The following is a 12,847-nucleotide window of genomic DNA, read 5'->3' as shown; positions in this document are numbered from 1 at the left end:
TGTGTGCAAACGGAACAAGGAAACTCTGACAGTACACAAACTGGTTATCACAACCTCTTGGCTTATACATGGATCAGGAATGGTAGGATGGCGAGGAGAAACAACAACAGAAAGCAAGCTGTGCTGCTTTCCAACCTGAGATCACTGCGGAAGGTAGTGGTTTTATAAAATAAAATCTGGTTGCTCTTTATTGGATGCTAAGAATAGTCCATTGAGGCCCTGCTTCTGCTCCCACTGAGGTCAGTGGTAAAACTTCCAAGGTGCAGTGTCAGGTGAGTGTGTGAGATCAGGGGCATTGCAAGAGCTGAAACAGCAATAGGGTCCCCAAGTGTCATTGATCTGCATGGTAATTCCTTCAACTGGGATTAGTAAACTTATTTTACAGTGCGTCCTGTGGGTGACGGAGGACTTGGCTTTGTTTTTCAATGGGACATTTTAAAAATCTTTCTTCTTTGAAATCTCTCTCTCTAAAACTGACACTGCTTGAGAGCCTTGGAATTGTTTTTAACAGAGCAGGTCAATGTTTTTTGTACTGAAACGTGTTTTTTTTTGTTTTGTTTTGTTTTTTTTGGTGTGGTGGTGGTGGAAAAAATGGCTTCCTGACCTAAATTTTCCACAGACATTTTCCTTTTCCTTTTGGTTGAAAATTTCTGGTTATTGATGGAAAAACTGCAAAGAGTAACTTTTTTGGTTTTTTCTCCTTCCGAGAGGAGAAAGGGTGTGTGTGGAAATGGAGAATAGTGGAGGACCACAAGTTTTTCCAAAAAATGAAAACAGAAAACGGTTTTCGTTTTGTCAAAAATGGAGAAAAACTATGAAAAACTTGCAAACAGTTTTTGTTTTGCTGAAAGTATATAGCACGCTGTGAGCAGTGCTAGCTTTTAAATGTAAAGGAGGGATTCCAAAAGCCTGCCAGGCAGGGAGATCCTGCAGTGACCCAGATTTCATGCTCACGCCCAACAGCAACTCTTGTTCAGGCGAGGTTGGTGGTGAAGCCTTGGATTGCACCCATCCTCTGTTGTTAAAAGAACCCTTTGGAAAGTAACCTGCCTATATAAAAACACAAATTAGACATCACAGGCTGGAGTGGATTTTCCAGCAAGACTAGAAGGGAGAGGGAATCCCTTAATTACTTTACAGCTTTCCTGTGAGGCACTTCCATTGGCAAGGAAAGCGTGAAAGCACATTCACACCTCCTACCAGGAGGTGACCCTCTAATTGAATATCATCAGGAAATGTGTCAGACAGAGTGAGATTAATCCCAGGGTGCAACCCCCTGATCTACACTGCCTCAAGATTTAATTTTCTCCTGTTAAAATTCAGCCATAGGCAATACGTTTCACTAAAAGCATTCTTGACCTTCCTTCAGATGTTCAGCAGAGGCCTCTTGGTATAAAATGCCCTTGTTCTTAAAGTTGCTGTTTCTCCCTTTCTCCAGTTTTCATTAGCACATCTCACCCCAACAATAATAATACTGAAGGCAACTTTTCTATGGGAGAGGAGGCATTTTGACCTTCAACTAACTCTTCCAGATTTTTGGACCGAACTATAGAAAAGTACAGAAGAGTGTTCTATTTGGGGGCAAGAGGGATAGCCATGTTGTCTCCAAACAAACGAACTTCCAGCCTTCTCTTGCCTCAGTTCCTGGTTCTTAGCTTGAAAACGCATCATGAGTATTTTAACTCCCAACATTGAATCCTTTACTGTGGTGAAAGAGACATTGGCCTTGAGTCTCTACTCACGCCATAGTAAATAGGGAGTGACTTCAAAAAGGCTACTCCTGTTTGCATCAGTGTAAATGAGGCCCAGTTTAGAGATGTTTGAAGATTTGTGTTATGTGGTGGAACTTATAAGTACTTGTTTACTTTCAGTACAAAGTACCCACACCTTGTGTAGTTAGTAAATACCTTGGAGCAAATCTTACTCCCCACTTCCTTGGCCATGAAGGGCCCAAGATATAGTGGAACCGGTATAGTTACACTGCTGGTGGGGGGGGGGAAATACAGATTTGAGGAGCATAGCATCTTGGAATCCAGGTCTTTGGGGGCTCTCTGCACAGCAAGGCTTGGGCTGGACAAGGAGGGCAGAGAGGAAAAATTTTAGTGGATATGCCCCTAGGCAGATCCACCTGCCATTTCCTTCATAACACCCATCTCCAACTCCTCCCCCCAAATCCCCCAGAGCAGCAAGAGCTGTTGCTATCTCAAGGCTTTTGTTGTTGTTTCAAAACTGCAGTAGCAGGCCGGAGCTGGAAGGAAAATTTATTGCCGAAACTCCTCTGGAACGCTGGTGCACCAAGCTGAGCTACTCTGTCTTGGTACATGAGCAGGATTTGGTCTCCTGTCACTACAGTGATTATACATGCCAAGGTTCAAAAAACCTTCCCATGAAATGTGTACACTGGTTTAGAAGATGGGAATAGCCATGCACAGTATGTATTTACCTTTTAAGGAAAGCTGCTTGTGTGATGCGCACACATGCTGTGTAACAATATTATTGAGTAGTTGGTGTGGCCTATTTCATCTGAATTGAAATGGCTCTCCCACATAACTGCCCGGCGTTGCTCCTACTGTACATAAGGAATCAGAAGGAGGATAACCAATTTTTATTTTACACCCAGATGTGTAACAAACCATATTTCCAACTGCATATTAGACACCCTTGTGAAAGTTGGGAAGGATCTGCTGGCCCAGATAAATCTGTGCTGGGAGTATTCCTTGTACTAATTTCAGACTCCACTTCTGAAGTCCTTGAAATCATTCTACCTTAATTAACAATCATCATTGATTTAAAAAAAAGTCTATAATAGGCAGGTGAGTGTATATTGAGCTGTAAAGGCACCTCTGGGTCTGTCCTACAATTGGCTTTTAATAACTTGGTTTTAAAATAATGCTTTTCCATCTCTCTTGCTCCAGCATTTTTGACATCACAACCTTTAAAGCTGTTGTGGGTTGCCATGTGTATTTGTCATGAGGCCTCAAGTTCTCTTATAGGTGAAATGAAACGTAGAAATGGGATTGAGCTGCAAAGTTAGGATCCAGGTACAAACTTCCCGTGTGTTTGAAGTAGGGCATTTGGTTAAATGCTTTTCAAAAGAGTTAGATTAGTCAGAACAAAATGGGAACAGTTTGGAGAGACCCAAATCAGTAATGGAACATGATTGAGCAGGCTTAAAAATAGACACTTAAGTATAGTTTGAGATCAGTTCCTACTTCACTTTTAAACGGCTAGTACTCAGATTCATGGACTGTTGTCCCTGCAGCAGTTGATCATACCTTTTCCACTAAGCAGAGAGCCAGGAGGGTAGAAAGTGCTGTTCTTGGTTGGGATTCTTATGTTTGTCCAGCACAACAGGGCCTCCGTTGTGGTTGGGACCTCTGAGAATGATTGTAATAATAGCAGCATAGGGGTCTGTGATTTCATCAGCTCTTGGAGGATGCAAGACTTAATAGGTAACCTTAGGAGGAAGTAACATTAAATATTTTATTTAAAACAAATGTATGAGAAGAGAAGTCTGGACATATTACAGGTTTTGAGATCTAAAGGCATTTTATTTACAAAAGCTTTCCAGTTTACCTTAAGGACCAGATTTTCAGAAATGTGTGCGCACAGCTACACAATTGATTAGGGTAATTGTGGACCTGATCCTGCACCCGTTAGTCAATGGCAAAATTCCTGTTGCAATCATGACACAAGATCCGATCAGATGTGCAGCTGGTCATCTGTGAATGTAACTGTTTTGACTGCATGTATATACGTGGTAATCCTGCTCCCATTCTTCTGAAAAGCTGATCCTTCCTGGATGAACAAGTAGGAGCCTAAAAAGTAGGAAGTAAAATAGTTGGTGGGAATGTTTGGGGAAGAATGAAACTGACGTCAGTTGTGGAAACACAAAGTCTAATGTGATTGTGCACTATATTTTGGAAAATTAGGGCAGCCATTCCTTGCCTCTAACTTTTAAGATGAGGATTTTAACTCGATGCACCTGCATGTAAATGTTTACTGTTAGTAGGGCACAGAGATCAAGGTGAAAAGCTGTATGGTCTGAGGTATGTAAATCTCCTGGTTAATATTGATGGCTGTGTTACTCCTGACATTCCAGAACTCTTCTGCAGCAGTTACAGAGACTCCAAGCCATGGTTGCTGGCAAAGTGTCCCGTTCCTGTAAAGCAGCCAGCACGCAGACAGGGACTTGTCTCATGGTGAGTGACTCGGAAGTTGGGGACCACAGGCAGCAGTTGCTAAAACCACTGTTCCCTGGCTCCCAACTCCCTTGGATAATGGCACTGCAGGATTGGAAAAAGCGGTGGGAGCAGCAGTCAGTTTCCTGCTAGCAGCTGGAAGCTTTGGGAAGTCATGAATACTGAGGCAGCCTGGGACATGTGTGGATTTTTGTTGCTGAAGGGTACTCTACCCATTCTGTTCAGCCCATCAGCCTGAAAGCCCACAGGCTGGGAAGCGTCTCTCGTCAAGAATTAACAATGAAATGTATCCTAAAGTTCTGAATTACTTTCGGGATTTCTGAGCCTTTTGCTGATAGATACCACCTTGCTGAAAAGAAGCATAATTTGTGGCCATCATCATATGGGATCTTCCTATCTAAGAGACCACCTCTCTCCCCCAGACATACTGACACAGTCAGTCATGATCCTTGGGGGCATTCCCACTTGGTATAAAAGTGTGGGGGGAGGGGGCCTGGGCTGGTGAAGTGTTTTCTTGTGGGGGGGCGGGGGCGGCCCTTTCCTTTGGAATGTACTCATGTCCGAACTGGGGCTGCAAGAGCACAAGACTGTTGACTTTCAAGGCCCGCTACAAAGTCCATCTGTTTGAGCAGGCATTGGCAAGGGGTATGAGGATGGGATTACTGTCTGCTGGCAGTGTGTGGTTTGGGGGAGGTAAACTGTCTCAGGGTGTTTCCTGATGATTAGATGAAGCGTCCAGGGGTAAGGGAAGGAGAAGTGCTGCTGCGTTGGTTGATTTTTGTTATACTTAAATATACAAAATTAGAGGAGATACATCAAAGGGCACCCAGAGCTATGAAATGGGAGCCCTTTAGGTGCTTGGTTCTTTTAGATCAAAATAATACATTAATTCATTAAAATAAAAATAACCCAGAGGCTGTAAATCTACTTGTTTAATGCTCAGGGTAAAAGAACTGTTAGAAAGGCTTTACTTCTAAATTTTGCAACCAAATTCCCTTTATGTTGGTGCTATAGCTGGATGGAAACTGGTCTCTAGTCCGACATTGAGCCTTCAGGCTGGTATAGCTTCTTCGTTTGTCACTTTTAAGTAAGATTGTATCCAAAAGCAGGTTTAGAAATGCCTGATACAAGTTAAGCAACATGAATCTTTAAATGCATGTCTGAGTTTAGTCCAGTTAAGTTGTGCTTCTAGCCTTTCCAACTTCCAAATAAAGAAGTTCAACAGAATAAAATGGCTGCAGGTCTTTAAAATAGACTCTTGCATTGAAATCTGTCCTTTTAAATATTGAATTGTTATTGTCCATGCACCTTTGATTAGGGGCATCATATATATTGACCAAAAAATACCCTTGAATCAATATTTTTTAAAAAATTACAGCAGTTGTGTGACTTGCCATTGCTTTAACCTTAATTCCCATGTATTTGTGTTCAAAGAGTGAGATCGCTTTTATTTTTTGCTTTCTGCCTTGTCCAGGTGGTGGTGCTGTGCTTCGCAGGCATTTTCGGCAGCTTCTCTCAGAGTTACGGGCCCTATCCTTCTGCCACAAAGATGGTGCTGCCCAGCCAGCATTCCACACCAGAGTCCTACACGGCCTCCATCGGTAAGCTAACTCCGTGCTGCCATTTGCTTGATGACTCACTCCCCCGCAAGATCCCCTTTGCATTTTTGTGGGAGTCAAGAGTAGGCAGCCTGCACTGCCCTTCCCGGTAGCTGTGTTCTAGTGCCACCCCCACGTTGTGGTTGTCATTTTTCTGGCTGAGGGCTGGGTGGGAATTCTCCTTTGGAGCCTCTCAACATATCTTCTTGCACAAGCTGGAAAAGGGCACTGCTGACCATCAGGAAATGTTCCTTTCTCCCCCGCCTCTTTTGTGGATGAGAACTGCGGACTCCCACGCACCAGCTTCTTGTCTCTCTCCAGGGCCACATCCAAAACTATGCTAAAGCCCGACCTCTAGTGGTTTTGAGGTGTTGGTGTTTTGGCATTATAAAAATGCCAGTGTATTGAGTGGGTTGAAAAAGTTCAATGGCTGGGTTACCCATGCTGTTGGTGAAACGTACCATGAAGGGATGGGGGAGTCTGTTGCTCCCCAGCCTACTTGATAGTTCCAGTTAGGCTTCTGTGTGTCAGCTGCAGGCATCAGACTCGTAACTCCCAAAAGATTCCAGGTGAGCGTGGCCTTAGTTCTCTTCCAAGTGGCCAAGTATTAACGTTGCCAAAAAACCTCCAACATAGCTGATATCGATTGCCTTTCTATTGGCCGTCTCAGAGGCCCAGGATTGAGTGGGGCACCGGGATGGAAGTAGATGCTAGCTGTGTCCGATAACTATTGTGTTAAAATGGAGCCCGTCACCATGGTATCTGACTGTTCACCCCAGAAGTCATCCCTCCAGTTCAGGCCAGTGGCTGGACTAGTGGGGAAGGGCCCTTGAATGACCAGTGCTCATATTGCACTTGCTATGGGCATACGTGGAGGGCTGTCAGTGCAGCATCTTTCCCTAGCTCCAAAATTAGTAGTTAATCTCCATGAGTAGCAAAATCCTGTGCAGCTAGATTTACTATGTTTATATTTGTCCACCTTCAATTCCCGACATGTCCAGTGCCCATATATCTGGGCTCACTGTGTTTCTCATTTAGTTTCTGCCTCCCCTATTTGTACACAGTACGATCAAGAAGCCTGCTAATTTACGAAGAGCCTCGCCCACTGGAGGAGCAGTACACTTCAATCTCCTTTGCAGATCGCGGTGATGCCTGGGATAGGCGCATGGATGCCTCCAAACACACAGCACTACCTCTGGAATCTGTGCCGGGGGTGCAGCAGGACAAAGTGTCCCGCTTCACAATAACCAACGAGACAAGGCTAGAGAAATCAGTGTTGCTGGGGCTGCAGCCGCACAGGTGAGTGCAGAGGAAGCAGGCCTCAGCATGAGTTGCATGAAATTCCTTGTTGCATGTTTCCTGGACGGTTATTTGTATTACTGTTGTGCACAGAGGCCTGCAGTCAAGATCAGGGCCCCATTGTGCTAGGCACTGAACGAACACATAGTGAGAGACAGTCCCTGCCCTGAAGTGCTTACAGCTTAGATAGACCAGGCTAAGAGTGGGGAAGCGAAACTGAGGCAAGGAGAGGTAAAATGACTTGCCCCAAATCACACAGCAAGTCAGTAGCGGAGCCAAAATTAGAACCTTGGTCTCCTGACTCCCAATCCTATGTCCTATCCACTGGGCTATGTTTCCTATGCAAGACAATGTGCTTGGAAAGCAGGTAGTTATGGGGTTCCTGCTGAGCCTGGTGTGGGTTCCTTTGACGTATACTAGCTAGAGGATGGTAGTCTTCTCAAACAATAGTAGTACAGATGTCATTTAAGACTATTTGTTTCTCTGCCTGTATTAATAAGAGCTCCCTATAGGATGGTTTAGTGATGACACTGACTACAGCCTCACAAGACTTTGTGTAATCCACCCTGTCATGGTTCAGGGCATCTGCACCTGTATTACCGCCTTGCTGGTTCACCAAGGGCATCCATGCATAGGCTTCTGGCTCCCCTTTCTTGGGTGGAGACCTGCGTCTCTCTCCCTCCTGACCAGTGTATTTCCAGGCTGCGCAGTTCTGTGCGTACTCTGTGAATTCCCTGGCAAAGTCAGACTGCCTAAGGAGGCCTGCTTTACTTTTTTCCTCAGATGGTGAACAGTGTAATGACCACAGTTAAGTTACCACACAGTTCTTTCTAAGCAAGCACATTTCTTCTTAAGGTACAAGCATGGCAGAGAAAACATAGTAAAAACAATAAAAGAACCTATATTCATGCTAATAAGCTTACCAGAGGTCATCCCAGCTCCAAGAAGAGTGAGTGAACAGTCCTTCAAACCCCATCCAGGGGTTTTTCCTGTGGCTAACAAGTTCATAATTCTTTTTGCTCAGAACAAGAACACTCATGAATCTGTGAGTTACTCGTTTATGCCATTTGGGCATTTTGATCCTGGGAATAGGTCATTTGTAGACAAAAGTCCCTTCCCCAGGGTGAAGCTTCAAAAGAACGGGTCTGGAGGTTGGCATTTGCATTTTGCCCCCCCCCCACCCCCCAACCAAGAATGTCCTAGGAACACTACTCAACTAACAGTTCATTCTTGTCTTAGCCTGTTGTTTAAAAGAGTTCTTGGAAGTATTATGAGCTTCCAAGCATATATATTAGTCTTATCTCCTAGAGAGCTTGCATACTATCCCACAATAACACACAAACATTTGCATTGTTGATACAGTGAGCTCCTAAGACACTGAAACTTAATTCAGTAAGGTTTAACTTAATTCAGAAAGATTTTGCGGGAAACTGTCATCCGTCAGACATCCATGTTTGTGTCTGATGTGCACGCACATATATACACACACATGTATAGCGTTATACAAATAATTTCTTGGGAGGGAAAATACCAGTTAAAATATCACCCAGAGGGAGCTGCATTGCCTACGTGCTGAAAGCTAAGGGGAAATACACATCATCAAACAATTTAAAAATATGCAGGCCATGGGGCATTGCCATTTGAATGACATGAGCTTGTGGATTGCTAAGATGTCTAACCAGGTGGGTTATGAGGAACTGGGTGCCTTTTGCACTCAAGATTGCTTTGTACCCTGGGCCCTGTTAGTTTGCTGCAGGGCAGAGCTGGGAAGGTGGAGCATGTATTGCAAGAAGGGTCACCTTGAGAAAGTTGCATGGAATTCCTTGTTAAATTCTTTCCTTTAAAATAATGTGAGATTTGGTGCTCCTGGAAAATGAGACTCTCTGGTTTGAAGAACTGATGTCTTTTCCGTCACTGTACTTCTGCATGCCCTGCCATCACCCTACCTGGAACTCTTCAACAGACCCTTTCTGTTGTGCCAAATGGGTTTTTATTTGGATATGTCTCTCTTAAAGCGCTAGGATGAGACACGTTGCCCCTGCCCCATCCCTACTCCAGCATATCTATCTTAGGGTGAAGAGGTGACTAATTTGATGTGTTACCAAGTTCCAACCAGTGAGCTCCTGGTAAATAACAGGCACTGTAATAACAGTAGCCAGTTTCAGTGGGGTGTGTGCTTTTTGCATGATTGCATTCAGGTATAACATTCCTTTTTTTTTTTCTCCTCACAGGGTCAGCTCAGAGTTGGAAGTGAATGAAACACTGAAAATAATTGAAATTGATAGACGAGTCAATGCTACTTCTTAAAAAAGAGGCCTTTCCTCCCCCTCATTATCCTGCCTTCTTTCCAACCCAAGCCCCACCCCTTCCCTCAGACTCATCACCATCAGGGAACTAAAGGGCAAAAGAGAGAGAGTCTGCCAACTTCTGATTTGGCTGAAGAGGCTGTGACTTTAGTCAGCAGCAGTTGTCCTCATGCTGTCCCTTCCTCCAGGCACACAAACCTGCTTCTGCTTTTACTGCTGTCCCTGACTGGTAGTACAAAGGAGGGTTTGAAACCTAAAGGCAGCTGGTGCCAGCGGTGTACAGCTGGTTGGTTTGTGTGTGTACCCTAATCAAATGTAACTCACGGGGGAACATTTGTGGTAGGTCACGTGGGAGAAGGAAACTAAAAGATACAGTGTGACACTGCTCAGGATTTGGCCACAGCTCCATGCCCATCACTCTGGCACACTGGAGCTTTATGCGGGGAGAAATGTGTTCACGGTTCCCATCCCGCCCACTGAGGGCAGAGAACAGACACTAGTCCTATTGAGCCAACGGCACAGACAGGAGAGTCTGTTCAATGGCAGTATTGATATATATATATTTTTTCTTCTGCCTGCTCTCTCTCTCTTTTTCCTTTTCCTGCCCCTTTATCACGTGGTGGGTGAAGTTTCCCTACTGTTGCCATCCTTATGAAGGATCCAGGCAAAGTTCAGTCAGCCCCTGTGTCTTCTCAGGCCTTGTCTATAATTGCACCAATTTAACTAAATTGGTTTAGAAACTGATTGAGTTTAATCTGTGTGACTCCCTTGTGTGGAAATTTTTAAATAAGATTATGACTAGTATATTGTATCCATTTATCTTAAGTTGATTCCTTACTGGCATAAACTAAATCAATACTAGGCTCTCTTAAACCAAAATAGAGCGTCCACATTAGGGGATTGCATGGATTTAATTAAATTAGTTTCTACATCCATTTAGATACATCAGTGCAGTTTTCTGAGGTAGACAAGGCCTCAGATTGCTCTAGGTTGTTGTTCTTCCCCCCCAGCCTCCTGTTACTGTTGTAAATAGTATTTATTAGCTTTCCAAAATTTCCCTCTGGCAGCCAGACTAGAGAGCCAAGCTCCAAGACCATGCAGCTGTTCTTGGTGAACTTTGAAATCAAGATGGAAAAAATATTCTTTTTTTTAAATAAAACTTAGTTTCCTACAATGATTTTTAGAATGTAATCAGGCTCCCCTTCCTCCTCCCTTTTCCTAAAAGTACATGGAATTAAAGCAACCACTTAGGAAAAAAAAATGTGTTTTGTATTCCCAATTAGACGCAGTTCAGGTCACAGTGCTGATGGTCTCCCTCTCTAGTTATTAGTTATTATTACAAAACTACCTAGAAGACCAAACCAAGGTCAGGTCCCCATTGTGCGAGGCACTGTACACACACATGGTGAGAGACTGTCCCTGTCCTGAAGCCCCTATCCTAGATAGACAAGAGCGAAAAAGGATGGGAGGGGGAATAGATACACGGAGAGGGGAAATGCCTTGCCCAAGGCCACACAGCTGGTCATCGGTAGAGCAAGGAATAGAATCCAGGTCTCCCCCCTCTTAGTGCAGTACCCTATCCACTAGACCATAGTGCTTCTAAAGCACCATGCTGATGCATCTAATGCACACTGCCTCCAGTGCGGTGATTCTCCCTCTCTCAGTACCCAGATTGTGCCAATGGAAGGGCTGCCCTTTCTACTCTCAACCGTCCTTTCCGTGATCCAGCCAGCCCACCAGTGATTGCTTCCGGATTTTATTTGGTTATTTCAAAGGGGTGCTCAGAGTTCCCAGTGATGGCTTTAGCCGAAAAACCTAAATAGGACAGAATAGTATGGCTACTTTTGCAATTTACCAGGAAAACTCAATTAAAAAAATATGAAAACTTAAAAAAAAAAAAAAAAAAAAACCCACACACACACAAAACCAACCCTCTCCTTTTTCACATAAATAAGGAGACTAGCGTAGCCTTGTGTTTTATACCATGTACAGTAACTCTTTCCTCCAGGTATTCTATTTTGTAAAATATTTTTAAAGAAAAATTGTATTTGTTTTTGTATTTTAGTATAGCCTCTGCAATGCTTCATCCTTTCTTGTTTGGATTTTTCCTTTTTTTTTTAGTCTCCCTTCCTTTGTTCACTATGGGCCTGATCCAAAACCCAGTGAAGCTAATGGAAAGAATCCATTTAGCTTGAGTAGGCTCCGGATCAGTCCCCACTGTACCATGATCAGAAGCAACATTCAAATTGTCAAGAGTGGGACATGTGCCGCAGTTCCACTAGATAATAGAATTTGGTGTGTATATCACTTTCTCGGTCAAACCCCATTTGTCTGTCCAGGTGCCTTTTAAAAAAATAAATAAATAATTGGTGGCAATGAGAGAGAAATGCCATTGTGAGCATAGTCACAGTCGATCCTTTGTCAGTGTGGGTCAGTACCACCCCTAAGGCGGCAAATACCCTCTTATTAAGGGTCAGCCCCAACAGCCATGATAATTCTCTCAGGCTCTCTGGATTGCGCTAGTGCACGCAGACAACTCTCACAGCTCTCTCTTTGGGAGCCCACATTATAACTGCACGGTGGAAAGAGGAAGGAGAAGGTGGGTGTGAGCTGGGGAATGTTTGAACTGAGACACAAGTGGTGTCTGCATTATTTTAAACCACCTGAGGTCAGCAAAGGGAAGGGGAAAATGTATGACCCAATAGACTTACTATATTGGCTATCGCAGGGCATCCAAATGCGACCAGGTAGGCATGAGTCAGGGATGAGCAAATTCACGAAGGACCTGGTTTACAGAGCATCCCCAGATCCCCTTGACTTTGAGGGAAACTGTGGGGGCTCAGCATTCCTGCAAAACAGGCCCAAAATTTCTGTGTCTTGGGGATTATTTATATAGCTGTGTATGGAATAGGTGGAGGCTGATCTGTCTAATCTCTCTTGTGCCCATTACCCTACTTAATGCACAAGTGCATTCGCTCCCAGTAAAGAGACACTATTAACGGTACTAATTTTTTTTAATTTGAATTCTGTCCCTGTGTTCCTTATCATAATTTACACTATTAAAATGGAGAATTTCCCTAAATCATTGCTAATCACCATTAAAGCCGTTTGCTTTTTGCAATTCACGCAGCTAGGATACACCACACCATTATGGGGGTTTTACATCTTCATTGATAAGGGCTGCTGTCTGTGTCAGGCTACTGGACTAGATGGTCTGATCTATGTATGGATAATATGGAGTACTGCAATTCCTGTGTTCCTATGACCACAAAAATAGCCTCTCTCTGTAGCCCCAATATGTTTGATGCTTAAAATGAATTTTAGCTGTTTTTTGTGGATCTCCTAAACTAGCACAATGTTTGGGTTGAAGTCACTGCTGGGGAATATTATTCCTTTAAAATCAACTATTTCTATTGAACCTGAGAGTGTCCATCTAATGTTA

The 12,847-nt window shown here is 43.7% G+C and overlaps 1 protein-coding gene across 1 annotated transcript in view; it reads left to right on the top strand.

Annotated features, from left to right (window-relative positions):
- The window catches only part of CREB3L2 (cAMP responsive element binding protein 3 like 2), a 127,243-nt gene extending 115,924 nt beyond the window's left edge, over positions 1 to 11,319 (top strand). Inside the window, exons 9-12 of the mRNA XM_074939923.1 lie at positions 4,103 to 4,202; positions 5,677 to 5,803; positions 6,865 to 7,099; positions 9,331 to 11,319. Of these exons, the coding sequence (XP_074796024.1) occupies positions 4,103 to 4,202; positions 5,677 to 5,803; positions 6,865 to 7,099; positions 9,331 to 9,406 (538 nt within the window). The 3' untranslated portion in view covers positions 9,407 to 11,319. The remainder of the gene's footprint in view (positions 1 to 4,102; positions 4,203 to 5,676; positions 5,804 to 6,864; positions 7,100 to 9,330) is intronic.
- Positions 11,320 to 12,847: the final 1,528 nt, after the last annotated feature.

The sequence above is a fragment of the Natator depressus genome, chromosome 1 (genome assembly GCF_965152275.1).
Source record: "Natator depressus isolate rNatDep1 chromosome 1, rNatDep2.hap1, whole genome shotgun sequence".
NCBI classification, from domain to species: domain Eukaryota; kingdom Metazoa; phylum Chordata; order Testudines; family Cheloniidae; genus Natator; species Natator depressus.
The sequence above is the reverse complement of the archived record's forward strand: the minus strand, read 5'-3'. Positions and strand labels throughout refer to the sequence as shown.